The 27,432-nt window shown below is 48.1% G+C and overlaps 1 protein-coding gene and 1 long non-coding RNA gene across 4 annotated transcripts in view; one reads left to right on the plus strand and one right to left on the minus strand.

Annotated features, from left to right (window-relative positions):
• Positions 1 to 17,481, plus strand: part of PLB1 (phospholipase B1) — a 193,667-nt gene extending 176,186 nt beyond the window's left edge. Inside the window, exons 55-63 of the mRNA XM_082643282.1 lie at positions 2,518 to 2,569; positions 3,507 to 3,587; positions 4,983 to 5,048; positions 5,594 to 5,688; positions 6,880 to 6,961; positions 7,782 to 7,880; positions 8,386 to 8,481; positions 15,196 to 15,270; positions 16,781 to 17,481. Coding sequence (XP_082499408.1) covers positions 2,518 to 2,569; positions 3,507 to 3,587; positions 4,983 to 5,048; positions 5,594 to 5,688; positions 6,880 to 6,961; positions 7,782 to 7,880; positions 8,386 to 8,481; positions 15,196 to 15,270; positions 16,781 to 16,984 — 850 coding nt within the window. The 3' untranslated portion in view covers positions 16,985 to 17,481. The remainder of the gene's footprint in view (positions 1 to 2,517; positions 2,570 to 3,506; positions 3,588 to 4,982; positions 5,049 to 5,593; positions 5,689 to 6,879; positions 6,962 to 7,781; positions 7,881 to 8,385; positions 8,482 to 15,195; positions 15,271 to 16,780) is intronic.
• LOC309816084 lies at positions 453 to 27,220 on the minus strand. Of its 3 annotated transcripts, XR_014295967.1 has the most exons (12): positions 26,500 to 27,220; positions 24,547 to 24,714; positions 17,475 to 17,622; positions 15,411 to 15,621; positions 14,356 to 14,640; positions 12,338 to 12,565; positions 9,834 to 10,053; positions 8,563 to 8,769; positions 8,406 to 8,468; positions 7,806 to 8,058; positions 1,835 to 1,989; positions 453 to 944 (listed from the first exon to the last, which is right to left on the minus strand). It is a non-coding gene; the product is annotated as an uncharacterized lncRNA (long non-coding RNA). The 3 variants fall into 3 exon arrangements; XR_014295965.1 differs by lacking the exon at positions 8,563 to 8,769; XR_014295966.1 differs by lacking the exon at positions 8,563 to 8,769 and having other exon boundaries at positions 8,406 to 8,489.
• Positions 27,221 to 27,432: the final 212 nt, after the last annotated feature.

Below are 27,432 nucleotides of genomic sequence, written 5' to 3' on the forward strand. Positions count from 1 at the left end.
GTGCCTGGGGGAGTAGCCGAGATATGCAGCTTCTTGTTCGTATCTCTGTGGTCCCGTGTTAGAGGAAAGGGGAGCGAGCCATTAGTCAGCTGAAGTAAGCAAGTTTGGAGAACTGTTCTGTGTGTCTCCCTTATCTGCACTGTGCCATTTAGCACGGTGTGGGTAAGGATGAGTTCACCTACAGAGAAAGATAAATACCACAGCAGAGCAGCCAGGATAATGAGACCTGAGGTCAGACCACCTATGTCCATATCCCAGCTCCCAGACTTGCTGGCTGTGTGACCTTGGGCAAGTCACTTAGTATCTCTGAGTTTCCCCATCTATAAATGAGAATAATAATAGTACCTATTTCTCAGAGTTGTCACAAGGATTAAATGAGACCAATCACCCATGGAAGGCACTTAGTACAGTATATAATATGTATGCAAAAAAAGTTTGTCATTATTAGAGTATTTTGTTTCAAAGTTTTATTCAAGATCGAACTTCCTTTCCATCCATCAATAAGCAAGAATTCACTGAACAGCTGGGAAGGACTGAGCCCCAAGATGGTTACTAAAAGATACAAAAGAATCAAAAAGTGAACTGCCTTCCTATAAAGAGCTTGCTTTCTAGTTAAGAAGACTAAACCAACAGGATATAATTTTTTGAAAACAAAACAATGTTGTGTAATGGCAATGTTGCAGACTGAAATGATTTTGTTCTTTGGAGCACAACTAAGAGAATAGAAAGGTATAAAATGTGAACCGGGCAGGCTAAATACAAACAGCTGCAGACCCGGAAGGGACCTCAGAAGTCGTCTAGTCTTGGCTCTTTGTTTAAAAGATGAAAAAATTCAAGGCTAGTAGGATCCAGTAACTTGGGTGAGCTCCACAGCACATTGGTAGCAGAGCTGGAAGGGGACTCCTGGTCCTGTAACTCCCAGAGCATGGCTCTTCACATCAAGACTGAAAAAGGAAACAGAGGAGGTGTGGATAAACAAGCCCCTAGAGAAGGCCCATGGGGGAGGTAGGGCTTGCGCTGAGCCTGAAGCATGGGAAGAACATGGCTGGGAAGAGGGGAGAAGAGGGCATTCCTGACTTCCCCTAGTGCTCTGGAGGGCTTATCGCCCATAGATTCCCCTATTCATATCTTGAACCTCTTAAAAGGTTACAGGGATTTCTGTGGTCACCTTTAACCAGGACAGGCTTTCTTTATAGCTTTCTGACACACGCCATCAATAGCAGTAGCATGTGAGATACGGTCCTGAATGTATTAATGAGAAACATGGCAGGGATGGCACCATGTACGCTTGGCCACATGCCCAGCTCATTGTGGACATGCAAAGACTCAAAATGCCCATTCTGTACCAGTTACTGCTTTTATGATTTCTTTCATGGAAGCCTCCACTGGCTGTATCCCTTCTCACATACATATCTTTGTTTAAATAACAGTTTATTGAGGTGTAATTGGCGAGTACACTGTACATATTAAAAGTGTACAATTTGATCAGTTTGTTATATGCATATACCTGTGAAACCATTACCACAATCAAGATGATAAATATATCCATCACCTCCAAAAGTTTCCCTGTATTTCTTTGTAATCAATCTCTCCCTCTCACCCCTTCCTGTCTCTTCCCCACTCCCTGGGCCCCAGGTAACCACTGACCTGCTTTCTTATCACTATAGATTAGTTCTAATTTTCTAGAACTTTACAGAAACAGAATCACAGGCTATGTACTCTTTTCTTGTCTAACTTCTTCCACCCAGCAAAATTATTTTGAGGTACATCCCCATTGCTTTGTGTATCACTAGTTCATTCCCCTTTATTGCTGGGCAAGGTTCCATTGACATACCTGTCTCTTACCCAGAAGCATTCACTTCCTCGTTCATGGCAGGTATCCAGGAGGTGAAGGAAGAAGTAGCCCTGTCCATATTCGTCTCCCCCATCCTGCTTTGTTGCAAGCGGGAGAAGTGAGGAGATGGGGAATGGTGTGGAAATCCAAAGGAACTACAGAGAAGAATAACAAAAGGATTAAAGGAACAGAGAGTGGGACTTAGAGGTAAAGGTTAAAGGAGTCGTGAAGCCTGGAAAGGAGAAAGCTGAGGGATCATTGGGGACGATGAATTTTTTCAAATATACAAAAGGTTATTTTTAAAACAGGCAGCCAAATAAGAACTGAACAGGCTCAGTTCGGTTTCATCCTGCAACGAAAGAGCTGGATGAAATATAAGGGAATGTCCCTGATTGGAAGGTCGAGCAGATCCCCCCTGAAGTGGCTTCAGAGGACCAGGCCTGCAGAAGGGGGTGGTGAGATGCAGATTAGCCCTTGGCAGGGTGTCAGGATCAATTATGGCTCCAAGATCCATGGCAGATCTTTGATTTTTAAACAGGTTGAGATTTCTTGAGAATTGAAAGCCTTTCAATGCATTCTGAAGGAGTGAACTTTATATAACATTTTTCTTCCTGAAACATCTACTTGCCAGGCCCTCCCTCAGGAGCCAGCCCTAATGTCCCCTTCTCTTCCCTCCCCTCCAGGGACATGCCGGCCCAGGCCCGGGACCTCATGGAGCGAATGAAGAACAGCCCGGTGAGTACAGGATCCTGGGCCACCCCTGGAAGGCGCTCTGTCTGTAGCTGGGGTGGGTGCCAGCCACCCTAAAAGCGTCCCCTCACTGCAGCTCAGGCTCTTGGCTGCTCTTTAAGAGGGGCCAAACGAGCCATGAGTAGCAGGCCTTGCCACCAAGACGCCGCCGGTCTCTGCCGCCCCCCTCCCCAGGCCCTCCCCCCACCCCCCAGGGCCGGCTGCAGGAGGTGAGCGGGGCCTCGGCCTCTGGCAGCTTTCCACTTTACCCAGGAGCTGGCTTCCAGAGCCCTATTATGTAAACTTTGGCTTCTAAAAATAGGCTGCTCATTCCAATCCTTCCTCCTTCCCGCTAACCCGGCCCCTCTAAACCTCCCCACCAGCACTTTTTTAAACACTCTGTGTTTATGCCTTGGAACTCAGCGTCTGGGAGGACTCCTATTATGGCGGCGCTGAGTGGAAAGCAGGCTCCTCCGGGGGCCGCCCCGTCCCCCTCCCACCTCTCAGTCCACGCGGGGCTCCTCCTCCACCCCCCTCCCTGGACCCAGGCCTGAAGAGAGGCCAGCTCTGGGCTTTTGCTTCTAGATGTGTCTTGTGCCCTCGGCTCCTTTGAAGGCCTTTTGATCCCACTTTAGGGGTGGGTTAATACACACCACCTCCTCCTGGACTGCAAGTTTCTTAAGAGGATCTCAAAGGGAAAAAGGTCCTCTGTACTGAGTGAGCACACACGTGTGCATGCATGCATGCACGCACGCACGCACACACACACACACTTCTCTGGCGGAGTCCTTGCCCCAGCACCAAGGTGAGGGCGGGAGAGCCTGCACTCGGCATCTTCTCTCCACTGTGATACAAAGAGAGGAAAAGGCACCTGGGGGGCCGTCTGGCACATGCACGTGCCCCCCCCCCCCCCAAGGCCTAATGGGATCTTCTGTCCCCTCAGGAAATCAACCTACAGAAAGACTGGAAGCTCATCACCATCTTCATTGGGACCAACGATTTGTGCCATTACTGCGAGAACAAGGTAGGGGCCCTGAGGGGGAGCTGCTGGCCAAGGTCACCATCCAGGCCCAGGGCCGGGACCTCCCTCATGGGAGGCACACGGGCCGGCTCTCCTGGGCACCTGAGTCTGCCCGGGAAGCCCCAGCTCACACATGCCAGGAGAGGCCTGCCTTTCCCACTGCTGAGTGGCCGCTGCATTGGTTCCCTGATTCCAGAAGTGTCTGGATGTCCCCACTCTTCAGGCACTGCCAAGGCGGCCTCTCTTAGGCACACAAATACTGTTCTCTGGTATCCAGTGGATAACTAGGGAACCCCACCCTCACCTGCTTGGAGTCCCTGCCCACTTTTCTTGGCGTCTCTTGGTGGTGGGGAGGTGCAGGGGGAGGATCAAACAATGTCATAAACAGGGTTGAGTCAGTTGAACTGGTCCTGGTCGATGGCTTACTGCCCCTTCAAGGACAACACGCGTTAACCAACCTCTGCCGGCCTGGGACCCCAACCCGCTCCTAATGGTGTTTCTAAGGGGAAGTATGTCCAGACTTACAAACTGTGGGAAGTAATAACTTTTGGAATACATCTTGTTCTAAGTTGAGGATGTGCTATATTTTATTTGGCCAGAAGAAAAAAAAAAGCAGCTTCCATAATTCAGCGGTTGTGGTAGAATATTTGACAGTCACAGGCGGCGGGGAGAAGGCATTTATCATTCCTTTGGCTCAGAGACAGTGACCAAATTCTGGATGAGAACCGGCCTCTCCCCACCCAGGGCCTTTCTCCCTCCCTGCCCAGACTCCAGAGGCAGAAGCGACCCAATCCCATGGGGTTTTAAATGCCATTGTGTCCTGCACTCATTGGGGTCCAGGGAGCCAGAAGTGACCCCCAGAATACCTGTCCTCATGCAGACAGTCAGGTTTATGATCCTGAGAGCAGCTTTTTGTGGAAAGACCTGGGGCCTCCATCAGGATGAACTCCAGCTACGTTTTAGGAAGGGGCTAAGTCAGCCTCCAGTTGGGAGATGGGCCAGAGGAGGAGACCCTTGAGCTGAGTTACAGGGATGGGAGTGAGGGGGAGGCAGTGCAAAGGGTCCCAGGCAGTGGGGCCAGCACGGACCAAAGCCCAGAGGAAAGAGACAGCATGGCCACCCGGGGCCCTGTCCTGGTTGGAGAAGGAGAGGCGGGGGAACGGATGGGACTGGAGCGGCAGTGGGGTCCAGCACTGACAGGTCTGGGTTAGAGGAGCCGGGAGCAGGGTGGGGATTGTTCATGGTACCTAGTAGGGGTCAAGGGGTGACTTCTTACAAGAGACTGTGTCCACCAGCAGTAAGGGCTGGGCTTCCCAGCCCATGCAGTGCCCTCCTGTACTGGCCTCAGGCCACTCTCCTCCTCCCAGGAGCTGAGGAGAGCCCCTTGCTTCTTCACAGGAGGCCCACTCAGCCAGGGAGTATGTGTGGCACATCCAGCAGGCCCTGGACATCCTCTATGAGGAGGTAAGGCAGCACAGGGGGAGCACGCTCCTGGGTCCTATTTCCTGGCGGCAACCAGGCTGCTCCCCAGGGGCTGTTCCCTGCGTGCATCTAGATGAGTTGTGTTCAGTGAGATGCACGCCAAGCAGACCCCCCCACCCCACCCCACCCCGTGAGCAGGTCCCTGGATGGGATGGTCGGGGGGAGGCAGCTGCCTAGCTCCTCTGCGGGGAAGATTCTAACTGGATCCGACTGCATCTGTTTGGTGGCAAAGAAAGAGCTTGCTTCTGGAGCCAATCGGCCTGATTTGTAGCCAGGTACTGTGGCTTACTAGCGATGTGGCTTTGGGCAAGTGCCTTGTGTCTCGGTTTCCCAATCTATAAAGTGGGGCCAATAAAGGAGATTCCACGGGATAATCTAAGGCACGTTCCCTCTCTGGGCCTCAGTTTATTGGTAAAGTTGGGGAGGAGGAAGTAGATTGTAGATGATCCCCCAAGCTCTTTCCAGCAGTAACCAGTGCCCCCCCACAAGTGCCTGGGGACTACTGAAGCCCACCTTTCTTCCCACAGCTTCCAAGGGCTTTCGTCAACGTGGTGGAGGTCATGGAGCTGGCTGGCCTGCACCAGGGCCAAGGTGGGAAATGTGTCATGCCACTGGCAGCCCAGTAAGTAGACATACGTGGTCCCAGGGGGAGGGCACCTGGGGAGAGCAGGGCTTAGATGTCAGTGGTTGAGACTGATACAGGCGGAGCCAGACCTTCTTGTCTGGGGAGCAGACAACAGCAATTAGCCAGGGGCTTGGAAAACCATTCAGAAATGCTGCTACCTTATTGAATGCCTACTGTACACAAGTCGCTTTATTTCCCTGGACCCTAGTTTGCTTGTCTGGAAAGTGAGGCAGACAAATGACCCGTGAGGGCCCCTGACATTGTCTGTGATGCCAATCCCCAACTTCAGCAAGTTGTTCCTGTTTGAGAGGCAGCACAAGGCAATGCGCTTTCAAGACAGCTCTATCAGGCCTCAAATCCTGGCTCTGCCCTTTTAGGAGCTGTGGGACCTTGTACAAACTACGCAACCTCTCTGGGCCTCTTACTCCTCACTTGGGAGGTAGAGGTGAGGTCTAGCGGAAGTGCAAATAAAGTACATGGTCGCCGTGGGGCAGGTGCTCAGGAAATAGTAGCTTTTTGAACGTGCTTGATAGGACTGTCCATGAGAGCCAGGCTTGGAGCTAAGGTACAATGTGCAAGAATTTCTGCTGGGGCTGGGATTTATTAAAGCTCAGCTGTGACCCTGCAGGAAGTTGCCATCTTCTGAGGCCAGAGGTTCGCCCAGAGTTCCTGTGACCATTGTTAGCGGGGGAGCAGATTCTACAGGGAGCTGAGGAGTCCTGTCCTATCTGGGGTCAAATGGATTCACTGGGAAGGTGACCAGCTGGTTCCTATTCTCGAATGGAGTGGCCAGTGCTGCCCAAGAGACCCCTCACTCTGGAGCCCTGTGGGAGAGTCTTAAGCAGCCAAAGGTAGAGAAGGGAGGCCTCAGGAACATGAGGAAGAAAGGCTGGGCCACCTTGGCAGTCTTCCCCAAACCCCAGCCCTCCTGGAGAAACCCCAGGAGCTGCATGCCTGGGAAGGAGCAGTCAGGTGGCCAGGGGAACAGGCAGCCTGTCCACAGGAGACCCGGGCACTGGTGCCAGCCCTTCCACCTTCTCTCCCAACAAGCACCTTCTGGACCTCCTGCCCCTGAGTTATGGGTCTGTGATCCGGGCCCAAGAGGAAGCAAGGCTGTGTTTTGGGGACACCTCCATGGGGGGGGCAGCCTCCTGGGGGCACCGAGCCTCAGGACTCCTTGTCTCACAGGAGCAACTGCACCTGCCTCCGAGGCTCCCAGGAGAACTCCCTGGAGATGCAAGAACTGAAGACAGTGAACTGGGACTTCCAGGTGACCCTGTCCCCCCCTCCTCCCTACCCCCCCATCTTTACTCCTGGAGTGAGGGCTCTACTGAGATCACAGCCCCTGAAATATGTGTCCAGGTGAATCAGACACCAAGGCAGGGGTGGGGCGTGAGAAGCTCAGAAGGGAAGCTGGGGAGAACGCCCACGTCTCAGCTCCCGGAGGGGAGAGGGGCTGTGTTCACTGCCCTAGGGCTCCTCCCTCCTTTACCTTCTCACGTCTGTCTCTGTGCTTGCCGTGCCTCCCTTGACCTGCCCGTGCCCTGGCCCTTTCCGCAGTGTATCCATCTCATGCACAGAGCTTGTCTTCTTACCTCTTCTGAGAAGCTTCCCCCGACGAAGCACCCCCCGGGCAATTTCAATCAGCACTTCACTGCCCCTAAAGCCCTACATGGTTTTGATTTTTCCATCTCCCAGATGAATGATAAGCTTCTGGAGGATGAGCACAGCTAGTCTATCCCTTTTACAGTCCACCTTTTGGCACTTAAGAAATGCAAAGACCATGGATGCTCATTCCCCAATGTCACAGGCATTTTGAGGAGCTGGTGTTGAAACGCTCCCCGTTTGAACTGAGGCCCCATGTTCTAATTCACCTTTTCATGGAGTGAGAGCAGGGGAGGCCTTGGGTCCAAGCAGACGTCAAGGCAGAGCCGGGTGGCGCCCCCACCTGGTGCAGACTAAATGGATGCTCAGGCACTAGAGCGGCTCCTTAGAGTCCCTTGCCCCTGACGTGACCCACCCAAGGCCACAGGAACAGACCGTCTGCCTGGCCTTGCAGGCGGTTAAGCAGCCTCTCTCCCCATCCCCAGAGTGGCCTCTCCAGGCTCTCCTACCAGTACGTGCAGCGTGAGGACTTCGCCGTGGTTGTGCAGCCTTTCTTCCAAAACACTCTTGTCCCCCTGAACGACGTAAGTTGAGGGCGTGTCTGGGAGGTGCAATGGTGCAGAGGCCGTATCTTAGGCAATGTACTTCCTTTTCTACATGGGTTTTTTGGACCATCTCTCTCCAAGAGTGCTCCCAAAGCGTTGCTGTTTCTGCTTTTCCTCTGCACCCACCTTTTCTGAGTATAACTTGAACTTAGATGTACTTGGAAAGAAAAGGTGAAAATTAACAGTGACCAAGCTCCCCAGACATGGCCCTGCTATTTGCTGGGTTGGGATAAAATGGAAAGCTTCCTGATGTATTCTTTTTCAACCATTGGAGCAGGGATGCTGAAGGAAAAGGGATGTGGGCTATAGGTGGCTATAATTTTTTTTTTAAAAAAATTCCAAAACCAGGGAATTTCTCCATCAACATCTGAGCCAACTGGCCGCAGAGTTGAAAGGATGAAAGTTGAAATGCCCAGGATGCCACGGGATGGGGGGTAGCAGTGCCCTTGTCCCAGGAAGATAATCCCCTTGCCTTTGGTCACAGAGAGGGGGCGCTGACCTCACCTTCTTCTCCGAGGACTGTTTCCACTTCTCAGAACGCGGGCATGCTGAGATGGCCACCGCTCTCTGGAATAACATGGTCAGTGCCTGAGGGTCGAGTGGGCTTGGGTCAAGGGGACAACCCGAGGATGCTGACTCTTTCCCACAATGAAAAACCTACTGGCTGATGTGGCTCCCTTCTCCCCAAAGCTCCAAATGGCAGCTCACGTATTTGTCCTAGAATAGACAGATTCTATTCTTTCGGTAATGCCCCAGTGCTGTGGGGGGATAACTTTGTCATCAGATAGACTGGATGAAAATATCAGCATGAACCCCTTACTGTGTGACCTTGGGCCAATGATCTCTCTCTGGCCATTTGTATCAACACCTACAAAAACAACAAAAATGACACAGGTCTTAGAAGACTGAGATAATGTGTGTACCGCACCCAGCACAATAATCCACACAGTCCCAACTATTATTTCTTTAAACATCAAAAAGAACAGAGCCACTCAGCCTGTTTTCCCAGGCTGCCACCCTTCTAGCCCTAATGGGGGAAAAGGGGACCTTACGAAATGAACATACAGCCCAGAGGCCACAGGGACAACCCGGCCTTGTGCCTTGCTCTGCCCTTTACGGCTGGCCACTCATGACTGGACAGTCAGCTATGTTTGCACAGAGCTCGACCAGTAACCCTGAGCGCTGTATCCTCTTGCACGGAGCGAGTGAATGCCTTTCCAACCCACTGGCTTCTTTTGATCTAGGCTCTGCGGGTAACCCAATCCCCACCCCAACCTGCCTGCTCCCTCATTTCTCCCATGGTGACTAAACAATCCACACGCCTGCTCCTTTCATTGCAGTTTCAGGCCTGCTGGGGCTCTGCCAGGCACCACTGTGCAAATATTCCCACACCTGTCAGCTCCGCCAGCGTGGCCAGTATCTTACTGGGGCTGACTCACAATACTGTCTTTCTCCTTAGCTACACCACCTCCTCCTCTTCTCAGAACAGCATGTAAGGAGGTTTTCTCCTTGGCGTACTTAATTGCAGACTCAGCCTTCCTCTGCTTTTGTTGTCCTCCTGTTGACACCACATTCTGCCCCCTCCTGGAACTTTCGTCATCTCCTGTCAGTCCAGGACTCAGAATTGCAATCAGAATACCTTTGAGTTCCCTCCCAACCCTACCTCCATGGTAGTTTTTTAAATCAAAGTTAAAACAATTCCTGAGAGCAGTTATGTGTCTTTTGAAGACTTTTTTGCTTTGAAGTCCAGGTGTCACTCAATTTCATTCCTTTTAAAATCCCCTCCCCACACCCCTCCAAAGACTGGATCCCTCTGCCTGGTCCATTTCTCCCCCTGTGGCCTCGGGGGAATACACAGACTCCAAGGAGGGGCAGGAATGCTAAGCCCTAGCCTTTCCCTCCCAGCATCCCCATCAGGGCATGTCTTCCTACCTCAGGGCATTCTGAGCCTGCTCAGTGCCAGGACCCTCCACAAGTCTCCTGGGGGGTCGATGGCCGTATTGATGACTTGAACATTACAGGGCCCATTTGTCACATTCTGCATGATTTAATGTAGTTCTGGCCTTTCTCTTCCAAAACAGCTCGGTAGGTCTTCCCATTCACACAGGTGAGAGGCTTCTGTTTCATAAAAGCAAGTAGAAGGGATTTAGATCTGAAAACAAACAAAAGGTGAACACTGTCATGGAGCCATATTATTAATATTTCATAAAAGCAAGTAGAAGGGATTTAGATCTGAAAACAGACAAAAGGTGAACACTGTCATGGAGCCATATTATTGATACTACAAGACTGTCCATGGCCCCCCAACCACCTCTGTCCCAGCCATAACCCAAATTTAAAAAACAAAAACAAAGCAACGCAAAGCAAAACAAACCTAAAATCATCTATGAGTATGTTATCCTGTGCTATATGATTTGTGGAAATAATTACAGGGTCCAGTGTTTTCCTCCAAAACCATCTCAGATATAAAGCTATAGCATCATGCCAACTTTTCAGGTTGTCTTCTTCCTGGAATTTCACCCCTAAAGTGACATAAAATAAATGATGACCCGATAGACCTGGAAAGGCTCTTAGAGGTCATCTAGCCAGAATGCTCTGTAACTAAAATACAGAGACATGGAACAATTTGCCCAAGATCACACAGCCAGCTAGTGGCAGAACAAGGATTAGAACACGGGTCTAATTGCCAAGCATCCTGGCCACAGCACCACCCTGCCTCCCTGCTCCCAGCCTGATAAGCACATGTGTAACCAGTGAATTCATGTCTCGTAATTAGAGTCCTATGACATAATGTCTGCAGGCTTTGGCTGACACCCTGAGTACCCCCCTGTGGCAACAAACATACTTGAAACTGTTGCATCTCCTGCCCCTCCTCTCTGGACAGTTTATGCATCCTTATCCAGAGACTTCCGCAAAGCCAGAAATACCAACGGCACTAGGGAATTTTTTCTCTTCCTTTTTTTCTTTTCTTTTTTTCAAATATGGATTTACCTATCTATCTATCTATCTGTCTGGCTGTGCCGGGCCTTAGTTGCGGCACGCGGGATCTAGTTCCCTGACCAGGGATTGAACCCGGGCCCCCTGCATTGGGAGCTCAGACTCTTAGCCACTGGAGCACCAGGGAAGTCCACTCTTCCTTTTTCTTTTGTCTTCTTATGAACAGTTTTTTCTCCTCTTTTCTGATGCCTGTTCCTCTACCGCTGCCCGCTCCCTCTTCTGTGGAAATCTTACTCTCAGCTAACATTAGCATCCCCCTGGGCGCTGAGTAACAACGCTAGCCTCCTAACTGGTTTCCCTGTCTCCAGGCTTACAGCCATTAGAATAGCTCTGGCTGTGTATTACACTTATCTGGGGACTCTTAAAAACAATTAATACCTACAACCACTTTGGGAAACCTTGGTATATCTACTAAAGCTGAACACATGTATTCCCTATGGCCCCAAAATTCTACTCCTACGTATATCTCCCCAACAGAAAGGTATACACAAGGTTCTCCAAAAGGTGGATACAACAAGAATTTTCATAGCAGCACTATTCATAACCCCCAAACAGGAAACTCCCCAAATGTCTACCAAAAGCAGAAGGGATAAACAAACAGCACATAAAACAGAATACCTCACAGCAATGAGAATAACACTTCAACAACATGCAGCCATACAGATTTCAAAAACAAGCAAATAAATACATGGTCTTATTGGGGAGTGGATAGTACTGGAAGAGGGTAGGAGGGAGCTTCTGAGTGTTGATTATATTCTGTTCCTTATCTGGATGCTATGTGGGTATGCTCATTTTGTCATAATGTATCAGCAGCTCACTTATGATTTGTACTTGTTTCTAGATGTATGTTAGCTTCAATAAAAAAAGTATTTAAAAGAAAAAACAGAGAAAATAGCCCCAAAACAAAACAAAAACCCAGTGCCTGGGCCTCATCCCCAGAAATTCTGACTTTGTCTGAGGTAGCACCTGGGTTCAATACATTTTAGACACTCCCCAGGTGATATTATTGCATAGGGCTTGCAAACCACTGCCTTAGATCTCCTCACCCCAGGGCAACCACATAGTCTGCATAAATGAAATCTGACTAAGTCATGCCCCTGCTCTCAAACTTCCAAGGCTGGCCCCTCCCTGAGGAAGAAAGGCCAGGCCCCTTAGCGCAGCACACCAGGCCTTCCGGGACTTGGCCCCAATTAACCTCTCCAGCGGCCGCTCCCATCTCCCTGATTTGCATTTAGCAATCCAGCAGGGAGTGAAGTTTCCTGCACCACCCATGCTGTCTCCTGCCTCTGTGCGTTTGCCCTCGCTCCTCCCCTTATCTCAGGCTGCCCTTTCAGCCTCCTTCCCCGGCTAACTCTGACCCACCTGAACACTCAACTCAGGTGCCAGCTTCTACAAGAAGCCTTCTCCGAGTCCCCAGAGCTGGCCCCATGGCACCCTACCTTGTCTCAGTCCCGTCATTTGCCACATCGTTGGTATCCACAGTGTCTGTCTTAGGTAAGGTAGGTTCTAGGAAAAACAACTGCCTTTCTTGTGGCCAGCCTCAGGCCTTTATGAGTCCAGTTCTTCCATCCATCCCCTCAACTACTATTTCCTGAGCACCACTATGTGGTGGGGACTGCCCCAGGTGCTGGGGAACAGAGCGTCCCTGCTCTTGGTGAGCTGCCAGTCTAATGGGGAAAAGAAATAAAAAGTAAATAAACCAATGAGGTAATTTCTGACCACATTCATGGCTTAAAAAAAAAAATAAGGCAGGGTCATGTGACAGGGAGTAACAGTGGAGAGAGGGAGGCCTCACCGGAGAGTGATGTGTGAACTGAGAACCGAACGTCGAGAGGCTGCCAGGCACTCAGAGGTCTGGGGCCACAGTGTTGCAGGAAGAGGAAACTGGACCTGTGTGGGCCAGAGTCAGGAAGGAGCTTGAAGTGTGTGAGAAGCGTAAAGGCCAGTGTGCCTGGAGGGAGGGGAGCAAGGTCAGAGGTGGGCAAGAGCAGGGGCCGGGTCCTTGGATGGCTTTCGTTGGGGGAGCCATGTGATCTGGTTTGCCCTCCGGCTGCTGCGTAGAGACAGACTAGAAGGAAGCAAGAGGGGAGTTGGAAAGACCATTAGGAAGCTGCTGGAAATCCAGGTGAGAGGTGAAGGTAGCCAGGACCAGGGGATGGCAGTGGGGGAGGAGGGAAGTGGTCAGATTTGGGATGTGTTTTGGACTGGCTGGTGGATGAGGTAGAAGAGGAACAGGGGTGATTCTTCAGTTTGAGGTCAAGGAAACTGGGTGGACAGCTGAGGTGTGTAGAGAGAAATAGGGTTGGGAGGGGAAAATCAAAAGTTCTTATTTTGGACATGGTCAGTGTAAGCTGCCTTCCAGAAATCCACCTAGAGGTATCAGGTACGGTGTTAAATGTATGATTCTGGAGCTCAGAGAGAGTCAGAAGTGGAGATTTAGGGGAAAAAATGTGCGGGTTATTAGCACAGAAGTGGTATTCAAGACCATGGGGTTTTCTGAGATCTCCTAGAGAAAGAAGAGGTGGAAAAGAGCAAAGGACCAACCACCAGGCCTGGGGCTTTCTTCCAACTTTTGACCCAACGACTGATGAGGAGAGAAGGGGGAGGTGGGAGGGAAACGAGAAGTGTTGTGAAAGGGGTGCATCAACTTTGACAAATTCTGCTGAAAAGTCAAGCAAGATGAAGCCAAAATAAGTGACCACTGAATCTGGCAAGGTCCTTGGTGACCTTGACCAGAGCTGAGTCAAGTGGTAGAGACTGAAGACCTACTGAATGGGTGTTAGAGAGAACGGGAGGTTGGGAAGTGCAACCAGGGGCTACACACAACTCTTCTAGAGTTATGAGGAGTAATGGTGAAGGCAGCTGGGGGGAGGGGGAGGGGGCGGGGGCTTCGAGGCTGAGAAATAGACTAGGCTGTGCACTGATGCCGAGGAACCAGTAGAAAGGGAGAAACTGACACAGTCATCAAACCCACATGATCATTACCTTCCTCGACGCCAGTTAGTTCCTGGGTTCCTGGAGTATCCCTGGGACTCAGCCAACCTGATCCGTTGCATTTGTTCTGTCACTTAGTGGTTCTGCTACAGCAGGAAAAACGCTACCTCACCTCCATAAGCGTCCTCCCGCTCACACGTGTTTCATCTTCTCATCTGACGCTCACAACACCAGATGTGGAGTGGTCTGGTCATGGTTTAATGCCCCACCCCTAGCCCTGGGGCAGTTCAGGAGCCCACCTAGCACCACACAGCTCGTTATCGGCAGAGCCAGGACCCCAGTGGATGTGCCCACCGTGCCCTGTCCAGTCACCGTGGTGACTCTCCCCAGACCAGAGCAGCCCTTCCTCCTCTAGTTGTTACTGACAGGTGGAAAAGGCGTTAAGACAACAGAAAGCAAGGTCACGGGCCAGGTGTGGTCATTAGCCAGCATAGTGGACTTTCCCTTCCCTCCTGGGCAGTACCTGGGGGTCAGGAGCTGATGAGGTCAGGAACAGGCAGGGAAGCAGATCATAGGATGGGTGGACACCAGACATTCAGGACAGAGTCTGGATAAGTGAGTGCCAGGGATCCATTCTCCTCGGTGCTGGCCACATGCTGCCAGGGGGCAGGCTACTGGCTTGAGATGCTGGGGAGGGAGTCACAGCAGCTTCCAGCTCATTCTCAGAGGGTCCCAGGATCAAAAGCATGAAGCAGAACCTCCCTGAACCACAGCTGCTCCCCGGGACGTTTCAAGGAAATCTTTTCATCTATGCGGAAAACACATGAAAGTAGCTCAAGTGAGAAAATGCCAATTTCTTAAGGTTGACAAGCCAAGCATAGTAAAGATGTCATGGTAACCAGTACATTTTCAAAATTTTCCTGAAATTGGCTATCCCCAAACACTTCAAGAAGTTGGTAAACATGATTATCACCATTTTATAAAGTTGAAAATGCAGAGTGTCTGCAGTCACAACCACCCACAAGGAAAGCAGGAGGTGGAGGTCCTGGGCCCGGCCCTTCCACTCTCTCACTGCAGCCTCTGGACCGGTCAGTCTCTCCTGGGCCTCAGTGTCCTCCTCAGTAAATCCAGGACACAGACTCAGGGTTGCCCCCTCCCCTGATGGACTCTGACCTGTCAGTCTGTGAGTCAGAAGTCAGGTCCAGCTCTGGCCCCAGGGCCGCTAGTGTCTGCCATGGGTCTTGCCCCTCTGGCTGGTTTCAGCCTTGCAAAGGGAGGGAATCTGGTGTGAGATTCTCCTCCCTCGGACAGGGAGGTCTCTCCCAGCTTTGGAGGGAACCAAGGTTTCCTTTTCTCTTTTCAGCTGGAACCCGTGGGTCAAAAGACAACCTCCAACAACTTCACCTATAGCCGAACCAAACTCAAGTGCCCCTCCCCTGTGAGTAAGGTCCTGCCTGTCTAGAGTGGAACAGGTGCTTGGGGGAGGGGGGAGGTCCTGGCCATCTGGAGGCACAAAGGTCCCCTGGGAGGCTTTACCATCATGCACGTTCATTCACGACCACCATTCTCAAATCTCACCTCTCCTGGCTGCCCCGACACTTCTCAGGTCCTCAAGGAGTGAGGGGAGGGACAAAGGAATGGGTTCACCGAAGCAGGAAGAGGCCCGGGGAGGCAGATGAGCGAGCACTGGCCAGAACCTCATTACCCCCATGACCCTGGAGGGTCTGTGGCATCCTCCGTCTTAAACATGCGTCGAGGAGCCCTCCCATGCCAGCCACGCTCCTGGGAGCTGGGGGTTGGGAGGAAAAGAGAAATAAGAGGCCGTGTCAGTTCTGGGTGCCCGCATCGTCTTCCTGGCTTTCCAGAACCACCAGTGTCCAGGCCCGCAGCACCCTCGCCCGTGCCAGGGCCGAAGCCCCAGCCTTGTCTCCCCAGCCCTCCTTTCTCCCTTCTCTGTCCGTCCTGTAATCACTGCCAGACCCAGAGTGGCCCACCTGGAAGGGGTTCCGGTCTTGTCAAGGCTGTCAAAACCCTTCCCTGGTTCCCGCACCCACGGAGGAGAGTCCAGACAAGAGGCCCACCTTCTTCTATCACCTTAGGCACACACTCCGCTCCTGGAAAACAGAGCAGCTTCCCAGAGAAGCCCCACGACAGCCCCTGTCTGTGCATCTGCTTCTGCCGTCTGCTCCTTCTGGAGGCTCATCCCCCATCTCCGCCTGTGGGAAATTTTCACATCCTGCAAGGCCCAGATGTTGCCCTCTCTGGGCTACTGTCCACCTTATCTCACCCTACCACTCCCGCCCCAGACACACATCAGCATTGGTCTCTCTTTTCTGTGCGCACCTCTCACAAGCACTGACCCAGGCTCCTTTGTGACGTGATTGTTTCTGAACATGTCTTATCTCCCACTGGACCTCGAGCAAGCGATGTCACACCTGAGCCCTCAGACCCTCTCCCAGTTCCTAGCACAGGTCTCCCCACAGCCACCATGCTACCAGCATTCACCGGGGGGAAGGAAAGGATCCAGGGAGGTAGGCCCTTCACATTTGGGTTCTTAACCTACTACAGAACCAGCTGTCCTTCCACACTGACCTTCCCCCCTCGCGGGCACTCCTGGGATGGGAGAATGGGAATAGCTGTCCAGGGCGGCCTAGAGGAAACAGAGGTGGGGACTCTGCAAGCTCCCCAGGACTCTCTTCCAGGGGTCACCTCTCAGTTCCCGATCTTTCAAAACTGAGTTGACAGGAAAGGAGTTTATAGCTGGGTGTTGACCACTCTGGATACCCCTCCTTATTCAGGGGGTTGGGGCACAGTGTGGATGAAGGAGCTCTACAAACAGGGATGAGCCGTGGAAACAAGGTGATTGCACCATCTCTGGGACGGGGACTACGCAAGCCTCAGATGGGTGGTTTTCAGACCCTGAGCCATGACCCTCTCCTCCTCCACAGGGGCGCCCCTACCTCTGCACCCTGAGGAACAGTCGGCTGCTCCAAGACCAGGCTAAAGCAGACCCCCCAGTGCCCACCTGGGCCGTGCCAGTGGCAGCAGGAGGTGGCCTTGCGGTTGGTGTCGGCACAGTGATGGCCTGGAGAGCCCTAAGAGGTCGCCAGAGGGAAAATCCTCCCCTAAGTCTGAACACCATGAGCTTCTAGGCCCGCCAGCCCCGTGCGGGCTCCCATCCTGAATTCCCCAGCCACGTTCCTCACCAGGTCTCTACCTTGGCCACCCCTGGCCACTACGGAGGCCACTCGCTTCAACACCTGGTAACGTAGGAAGCCAAAGGGACAGTCATAACTTCTTGGGACCTGGGACCTATGATCCTGGAATTGACCCATTTAAATAAAGGCCAAAGCCGTTCTATTCTTGGGTTTGCCTGCTTGAAGCTCTCGCCTTCCAACCTGTTGTGTGGCGCAGATGTGGGAGCTGGGACCTTTCATGCCTTGTCTCAGCCAGGGATGGCCAACCTGAGCCCAGACCAGCACCCAGCAAGCATATCCTCAGTCACCAAAACCACTATTTCAAATGTGGGGAAAACCCTGGTCACCAGGGTTTGGCTGGAATTTGGGAGCTTGCCTGCCATCACTCAGTACCATCCCACATCTCTTCTGTACCCAGGACAAGGTAGACAGAGCATTGTAATACCTCCAAGGTTGTGCATGTCACGGCCTGGCCAAGAGACGAACTCTTTCAGAAATACAAGATGCTCTGTGACAGCGTGTGATTCAGTCCTGGGGCAGTGGCAGGTAAATATGTCTGCTTTCAAGAATAGGAGTTCCTTGGGAAAGTTTTCCTGGAAGAGAGCAATTTTGAAATGTCATTTTACAAAAGGATTGGGACATGAATACTTCACATATCCTCAACCTGATTTTCTCCAGGTGCTAAATTTAGGAAAGAATTCCTCTTTCTACATTACCAGGGTTTTGAGAGAGCTAGAGAGAGTCTGATAACACAGGCTCCCTTCATTCAGCCCCTGGCAGGGGCAAGGCCCTGAGCTGGATGTCTTACACAGATAAGCTCTTTTATTCAGCACAAAAACCCAGGGAGGGGGCTTCCCTGGTGGTGCAGTGGTTGAGAGTCTGCTTGCCGATGCAGGGGACATGGGTTCGTGCCCCGGTCCGGGAAGATCCCATATGCTGCAGAGCAGCTAGGCCCAAGAGCCATGGCCGTTGAGCCTGCGCGTCCAGAGCCTGAGCTCCGCAATGGGAGAGGCCACAACAGTTAGAGGCCCACATACCACACACACACACAAAAAACCCAGGGAGGGGTTGATGAATATTTTTGAAGACAGAAATAGTGGTTGCACAACACTGTGAATGTACTAAATGCCACTGACTTGTTCACTTTCAAATGGCTAATTGTATGTCATGGGAATTTCACCTCAATAAAAAACAAACAAAAATCCATTATCATCAGGATCTAAGTACCTCTCTGACCCCAAAGCCTGAGATGACAAAGAATATGAGTTAGAATCCCAGATGTACCATTTAAATGTGTGGCTTTCACAGCAAACCCCATCACCAGCCTGTCTCAGTTTCTCAGACACCTCATCTATACAATTCGAATGAGAGTACCCATTTTGCCTGTCTCCCAGCACTGCGAAAAAACAAGACGCTGTAGAAAAGTACTCTGTAACTCTAAAATACTGCACCCACGAAAGTGGGTTGTCTTCTCCTCTATGAAGAGTTGAGCTAGGGTCTAGGCTTCTGGGGATGTGGAGGGGTCCAGAGATGGGTTTGGGAACTGGGAGGTAATGTACGGGTGAAGACTGCCTGCCTTCCTCTCATGAAGGGTCATCATATTGTTTCTCTTTGGCAAAAATAGAGTCTGCAGAGGACCTACCCAGTCCCAGCTTTCTGCTGGTTTCAATTTCTGCTTCTGTACAAAGGGAACAGCATACCTGTCCCACTTCTTCCCATGGATGAAAAACAATATCACATACCCTAAAGAACCACCCATCCCAGCTTGTGTTCCTGGCTTAACACAGTGTGACAACCAAGATAACTCATTAAGTCGAAGAGTTCGACTTTTTTTTTTTTTTTTTAATTCCTTAAGTTTCCCTTCCAGTAGCTCCTACTTCAAAGAACCATGGAATTCATAACCACAAGTCTCCCCTCACTTGGGTTGGGGGTTGCAATTTACACTACCTGAGTAATCCAGGAGCCCCCAGTCTGAAAAGTTAATGAAAGGTGTGGTTCCCAGACTGGTCACCAAGGAACACTTTGCAGAAATAAAGAGAACTCCTCTTTGGAGGGACACAACCACAAACCAGGCCCCAATTTCCCACCAAATACACACTAAAAAGCCAAAATTTAAAAATACATGAGAGCACTTACTTGAACCTGGTGGTATTATATATACATGAAAACATGTCCTCTTCCTATAGGAAAATGTTCAATCTAGTTAGGAAGACAATCACAGCCACACCAGGAACAAAACCACCAAATCCTGAGAAAGCTACACTCTGAGATACTCTCCATAGAGGCTTTCGAGTTCAAGAAAGATTAGTGTGGATTAAACTTGGTCAAAAGACTTCACAAAGGACATAGAACTTTAACTGAGCTCTGAAGAATGGAGAGGTGATTTGTTTAGAGGCTGAAAAGAAGGGGGTCATGGAGACTGGGAAAACGCCATCTAAGTGGAGAGGTGAATGAGCATGGTGTGTATATAGGGACAACAAGAAAGATGTCCAGAAACAATGAGGATGGATGAGCCAAATACAGTCAGATTATGGGGACACTATGGAAAGGACCAGGAATTAATAGTGATTATATTGTTACAGTGGTTGTAATACCAGGCTGCATTTGATTTGGGACTAAAATGCTATTGGGAAAAGATTGGTACAAAGAAAAATAATATCAATAAGAGTTGACTTAGAGTGCTTACACTATGACAGGCAACATGGTGCAGAATAATTAAACTTCCACATCCCTGTTATCATCCCCTTTTTACAGAAGAGAAAACCAAGACTCAGAAGAGTTAATTGGCCCAGAGTTATACTTTCATTACCTAATGGGACATTCATCAAAATGAATACTGGTTTCCAGGGTAGGGGAATAACCCAAAAATACAAATCAGATGATCCTAGCAGTAAATTGGGCTGAACTGCAAATAAATGTGATATAAAATAAAAATCTAGAAAAGAGGGATACACATTATCCTCACAAGGCTGTGATGGCACCGCGAGTTCCTGTGCCTCCAACTGGTCTGAAGAGCTCAGCCACCTCTAGTTAGTAAGCTATGATTTTAAAAATTAGCTATAGGGACTAAGATTTATTTTGCTAGAGTATATGTGGAGTTATAGCAGCTAGCAAATCTTTTAATTAGGGAAAAAAAATGAAGAAACAATCCCAGTGAGAATTAGTAGACACAACACATGACAGGATTAGACCCACATTTTACATAATAGTATTGAAGACAGACTATATGTAAGCAGATTTTCAAAGATTAAAGACAAAAGGAACTATTCTGTATGATGCTGTAGTGCTGGATACACGACACTATGCATCCTTCAAAACCAAAAAAAACTGTACAACATAAAGAATGAACCCTAAAGGAAACCATGGACTTTAATAGTGCATCAATATTGGTTCATCAATTGTAACAATGTACTCCACTAATGCAAGATGTTGATAATAGGAGAAACTGTACAGGGGTAGAGAGGGGGTATTTGGGAACTCTATTTTCTGTACAATTTTTCTGTAAACTTAAAACTGCTCTAAAAATAAAGTATATTAGTAAAAAAAAGGAACTTAAAACATGAGATAAGGGCTTCCCTGGTGGCGCACGTGGTTGGGAGTCCGCCTGCCGATGCAGGGGACATGGGCTCGTGCCCCGGTCCGGGAGGATCCCACGTGCCACGGAGCGCCTGGGCCTGTGAGCCATGGCTGCTGGGCCTGCGCGTCTGGAGCCTGTGCTCCGCAACGGGAAATGCCACAACAGTGAGAGGCCCAGGCACCGCAAAAAAAAAAAAAAAAAAAAAAAAAAACAGAGGTAAGACTAAGGTAATTTTTTAATGAAGGCAGATTTATAAAAGAACTAAGAACCAAATGGAAATTCTAAAAATATATTATTAAAAATAATCTTCAGTAGATTTGTTCAAATAACAGATTTGACACTCAATGAACCAACATGTCTTGTGTATTTACTGTGTATCAGGCACTGTTTTTAACAGTAAGTCTCTATTACTCATTAATTCTCACAACAGCCCAATGAGATAGGTACTACTATTATCCCAATCTTACAGACAGAGAAACTAGAGCAGATTCGGTGTCTTTTCAGTCTTTTTGTAAGAATTAAATTAGATAAAAACAATAGTTTAAAAAATAGGTGTTCAATAATTCCCATATCCCATATTAAATCCAATAGATTATTTAGGAGGGCGTTGTGAAACAACCATAATAATGAAAATATATTTGGTACCTTACAGTTTACAAAGCACTTTTATATGTTCTCATTTGATCCTCACCACAAACTTGGAAGCAAAGTGCAGTATTATTAAGAAAAAATATCCCAAACTTGGAAAGAAGGCAGGAGAGTGACCACATGTCCTATTAATGTCACTGTTGAACAAAGCTCATCTAAGAAATATTTAGTTATCTAGAATACACTTGTGTTTGACTTTGCTATTTACTTTTGATTAGAGCTCAGATATTATGAAGTTATGTTGACTAATGGATTTCTGACTGGTAGAAAAGATAAAATCAAGGTTATGATTTTATCACCCTATAGAACATTAACTAGTTTTCTATTAGCAACATCATTTCAGTATTCCTTTGACCAGCTAACAACATAAATCTCCATTCCTCAAATTCTTTGAATCAGACTTGACCATCAATAATTCCCTCATTAATCACTGAGTTAAAGTCTTAACATACGTTCATCCTATATTCGTATGAGAATCATATTTTAAACTTTTTAGAAAGAAATGACTTTTTAAAAATACCTAAGGGGAAAAATAATTTTTAAAAATTATATGAAAGTATATAAAACCACAGGATATATTATAAAAACCTAGTAAATTTGAACAAGTGGAAACCGACAACCCAGTAATTCCATCCCTAGGTGATGGCTCTCAAAGAAACATTTGAAAATGTGTCTCTCTTGGGAGATGTGTACGAGAATATTTATGGCAGTGTTGTTCATAAAAACAATAAAGCCGGAAACAATGAGGTCAATGTCCATCAATAATGGACTGGGAAAACAGCTCATGGTGTATTAATATAATGGAGTAATTATGCATCAGTGAAAATAACTACAGCTGCATTCATCAGCTTGGGTGACACATATAACGTTGAGCGAAAAGAAGAAAGTATTACAAAGAACACATGTAAGACGACTCCATTTAAACATGGAGACAGGCGGTAAACATAGAAAGGGAAATCAGTGTAACCATTATCAGAAAAACCGTAATGTTACTTTTGAGAGGAGAAGGGGGTTGGTGATTGAGGAGGGATATACAGAAAGCTTCTCAGATACTGGAATGGCAATTTCTAAACGTGGGTGGTAGTTTCACAAGATCTTGCTTGATAACTATTCTTATAATTGAATGTATATATATTTCAGGCTTTTTCTGTATGTGTATTTCATATTTTTTAAGTTAAAAGAATGAAGGAGGAAGATGTTTTATAAAAGAACCAAGCTAAATTAAGCTGCTTATTCATTCAGTGACCAGTTGGAGGAGTTTTTTTACCCAAGGGCCACCTACAGAAATTTGGTGAGTGTTCAAAGTCACTAAAGTGAAGTAAACATAAGTCAAAGTTGATCCGGGCAAAGAAAAAGAGATCCCACATCCAGCTGGTGAGGAATCAGCCTCCCTGCAACAGGCCAGTTTGGGCCCAGCTCCTGAGCAGCATGGCGATGTTGGGTGGCAGCCAGGGCTCACCAGTTTTCAGCAACAGGAGGCCACTCAGGTGTGTCCCCCTTGTATTCCATGCAAAGTCCAGAAGACTTGTCACTATAAGCTTGTCCCACTGTTCTGGCAGCTGGCACTGTGATACACCAAGGGCCAAGGGAACATGTGCCTTCCCGGAGGCCCAGAGTCCACCCCTCCTGGGCCCTGGCTACCCCATCCAGTAACAAGACCGCTGCCATCAGGACACTGTCACACAGTGCTGGGTGAGCAGGAAGTAAGGACGATGAGAGAAGGAGGGGAGGAAACAGAGGCTTCTCCTAGACACATTCACCCTGATGGCGTTTCAGTCAGCTGAACTTCATTCTTTATGATCAAATAAAGTCTCAAGCACAAGCAGGCTTCGGGAGTAGGGGAACTGGGGATCAGATGGGAGCAAAAAGGGACTCCAGCCCTGAATGATTAGGAGTGACCTTATTTCTTCAGCTGTAATAAAGCAGGGATAATGTCTACCTTAAAAGGCTGTCAGCAGATTAAACGAGAAAAAATGTATGAAAAGGGGCTGGTAGAGGAGGAGCTTGATAAAATGGAAGCTGTAGTTATTCTCCTCTCCTGTGTGCAAACTGGGCTGAAAGCGTGTCCGTGAATCCTGCTCTCCCCCACTTGGCAGTGCGTTGTCCGCTCTGGTTCTCCAAACATTTTCAACCTAAGCCTAGAATAAAGTGATTGGCCTTCCAGCAGAAGCTCAGCCTCCCCCCCCCGGTAATCTAAGAAGAGGCCTCTCCCTTGGATAGAACAGTTGAAGCAGCAGCCCTGGGTCCCACATCAGAGGTGAACAGGGTGGCCTCAGGTGCCTCTGACGGTTCCTTTCTGAGCATCAATGAATTCAATTCGGAATCGTCTGAATTGCTGATATCCCAAAAGGACTATGAAAGAAGTTGACAGTACAGCCTTCCAAGTGTTATCATCTTGGTTCCTCTAACTTGGGGAATATCTCAGGGTCCAGGATACAAAGGAGGGCAGGCTCTCACCTCCCAGTCCCCAAATCACCTGGGAGGCAGCCGTTTCCTCTGCTCACTGGGCCAGGGGACTCTATAACGTTACAAAGTCTGGTTTTCGTTGATTTCTAAACCTGTCTAGGCTTAGAAATAGAAAAGCTAGGCCTGCCTTAGACCGTTCAGTGCTCTGTGCTCTCAAAAGCCAGAGGGAGACAGGACCTCCCTGCACCCCTGTCCCCTGTCTGTGGGGAGAGGAAGGAGGTGGCCAAGGAGTATCAACCCCCTAGAGAGGAAGGGCCGGGCCCTTGGGCAGAGCCAAGGATGCCCTACCCACAGCGAGGCCTACAGGGCAGCTTGGTGTTTTCCACTTGCTGGAAAAATAGCTCAGAACTTATCTCCTGTGCCCTGCAGATCGATGATGACATCATTATATATGGAGGCTCCATGTCGACCTTTCTTTTCCAGTTCTCTTTCTGTAACTCATTTTACACAGAAGGGCACATGATCGGGATCTCTTTGGGTCTGAAATCCCCTGAGGAGACAAGGAAACAGTTTCCAGAATTGTCCCCAGGGCAGCCCTCCTTCTAGAAGGCGGCACAGGTACCTGTGACACCAGCCTGCTGCTGGCATATCTCACAAGGCTGTTGTGAAAGTTCGGAGAGGGTCCGAGGGTTGAGTATGGAACACACCTGGCACAGAGTGAACACTCAATGAATTTAGCTCCTATTAGTGTTATTTATAGACGCACCTCAGGATTCACATTTGATGTTTTTTGTTCCTCTGCCAAATGCTTACTTATGTATTCAGTACCCCAGCCCCCCTCTGCGAGTTGATGCTTATGTTGTTCCTATGATGGAAACATTTTTACCGATTGATGTCTTCATTCAGCCAGTCCGCCAGGCATCCTATGGAACTGCGGCTCCTTATCACGTGCTCTGTGTGGGCGAGAAGTAAACTTGAATGAGGAAGACTCCGGGTCACCTCCAAGGGATTTACATTCTGCTGTAGGGATTGCCACACTATTTCGATTATGTACCTGCAAAAAATGTCAGCACGTGAACCACAATATAGTGATGTTTATTTACAAACTATATAGGTATATAACTATACTAATATATCAATCACAAAACTCACAAAAATAGACATTTATAAAGAACAAGATAAAGGTGAAATAAAGGTTTTGCTCTTGCTAAAATAGTAATATTTGGGGGGAGGACAGCATTTTGATTGAATATGTTTCACTATTTTTAGACTCTTGATTTAGAGCTTTGTGATATGACTATTAAAAGGCCTTGTTTCAGGTTAATTTTCTTTCTGAACTTGCTTTCAAAGATAGTCATGGCTTGGGAATTCCCTGGCGGTCCAGTGGTTAGGACTTAGTGCTTTCACTGCTGGGGCCCGGGTTCAATCCCTGGTCAGGGAACTAGGTTCCCACAAGCCACATGGCACGGCCAAAAAAAAAAAAAAAAAAAATCATGGCTGAAAAAAGATTCCTCACAAAGATGGATAATTCCAAACAGAAGATGTACCTGGTTGGTTGTGCTAAGTCATGATTCTCATTCAATTATACAGATTTTTGTTGAATGTCACTCATGAAATACCCTTCTTCCTGATGTTAATCTTTATTTTTTAGCAAACTAACTGGAAGTTATCCGATTTGTCACAAATGGGTTCACACCCCACTGATGAAGTCATTTTGAAATTTTAAAAGCAGTTTTAAAAAGTTTACTTCCCAGATTTTTTTTTTTTTCTCTTTTGCAGTATGCAGGCCTCTCACTGTTGTGGCCTCTCCCGTCGCGGAGCACAGGCTCCAGGCGCGCAGGCTCAGCGGCCACGGCTCACGGGCCCAGCCGCTCCGTGGCATGTGGGATCCTCCCGGACCGGGGCACAAACCCATGTCCCCTGCATCGGCAGGTGGACTCTCAACCACTGCGCCACCAGGGAAGCCCTCCAGGTATTTTTAATGTACACAGATATGAGAGTTTATGGCGGAAGCTCATCATTGTCAGCAGCAGAATCACATAATAGTAGCAACATTTCCAAACATGTGTTTTCAAAGCCAGCTCCCAACACCACCTTTGTTTTTTTGTTTGTTTTGTTGTTGTCATTTTGTTGAATTTTATTTTTTTAATTTATTTTACTGAATTATAGTTGATTTAAAATGTTGTGTTAATTGCTGTTGTACAGCAGTGATTCCGTTATACATATATATACATTCTTTTTCATGTTCTTTTCCATTATGATTTATCACAGGATATTGAATATAGTTCTCTGTGCTATACGGTAGGACCTTGTTTATCCATTATCTATATAATAGTTTGCATCTTCTAATCCCAAATTCCCAGTTCATCCCTCTCCCACTCCCCTACCTCTGTTTTTAAAGAGTATTTTCACACACCACACTCTACAACTTACTTTCAGAAAACAATTACTTCCTCTCCTTTTCCATGAAGTGAGGTGGGGTTTTTTTGTTTGTTTGTTTTTAATATTTGCTAGGTGACATATTACCAACAACCAGCTGTCATCAGAGAAAAGGTCAGCAAGTTTGAAACAGTTGTCTATTGATTTTAAAAATGCATAATTCATCTTCAGGCTTGATGGCTTTTACAAGCACATTGCCAAAATATTTTCACGGTGACTCCCCATCTCATTACAAAATGTTACAAAGATTCTATTACACTTAAAATTCTGGCTCCAGTAACAATAACCACATTGATGATATCCTATCTCATTCTGTACGCTTGTGGCTTTGCTGCAATAGCTTGCCAATAAATGATACAGTAAAAGAATTTCATTGACGGTGCTGTGTTTGTACTCTTACCTGGGAATCTTTTTATTCTAGTCAATGGAGTAAGTCTATTAGTGAAGACGCTTCCAGGGTTGTGTTTTTTTTTTTTTTTTTCCCCCTGGTACGCAGGCCTCTCCTGCTCCGCGGCATGTGGGACCTTCCCGGACCGTGGCACGAGCCCGTGTCCCCTGCATCGGCAGGCGGACTCTCAACCGCTGCGCCACCAGGGAAGCCCCAGGGTTTTTTTTTTTTTTAAGAAGTGATTTTCTCTTGAGTATATGTCTTCACTGGTACATATTCCTTTTTTTTTTCTGCTTTATAACAAATTTAATCAGTTATACATATACATATGTTCCCATATCCCCTCCCTTTTGCGTCTCCCTCCCACCCTCCCTATCCCACCCCTCCAGGCGGTCACAAAGCACCGAGCTGATCTCCCTGTGCTATGCGGCTGCTTCCCACTAGCTATATTCCTTTTTTTAATGGTACACACAGAAAGAGCAACTGTATGTATGTTTCATAACTGAAACATTTCAACAAACACCATAGGCTAAGTTATATTGGGTTTTTAATCTATATTTTATCCAGATGCCCAAAGCTTCATAATCTGTTCTAACACTTGGCAATATTTTCTATGCATCTTCCAACAATGGACACAGACAAGCACGTACCTATTCTTTTTTCACTGTGTGGTTTCCCTTGTTTTATTTTAGTCATTATGGCATGTGGCTCTTTGCCTCTGCTAGTAAGAAAACTAAAAAAAAAAAAAAAAAAAAAAAAAAAAGGAAAAAAATTACCTCTAAACATTTATCAGTAAGTTTAGTGAATTTTGTGAGGTGTTGAATTCAAAACCCTATGATTTCAAACATTGCTTTTAAAAAATATAGTGGTTTGCTGACATGTTACCAAATGCTTAGTTTTTAAATGTTTTGCGAATCCATGTGGTTTTATTTCATTAGCTTAAAT

This window comes from Mesoplodon mirus (genome assembly GCF_964341445.2).
Source record: "Mesoplodon mirus genome assembly, chromosome: 14".
In the NCBI taxonomy this organism is placed as follows: domain Eukaryota; kingdom Metazoa; phylum Chordata; class Mammalia; order Artiodactyla; family Ziphiidae; genus Mesoplodon; species Mesoplodon mirus.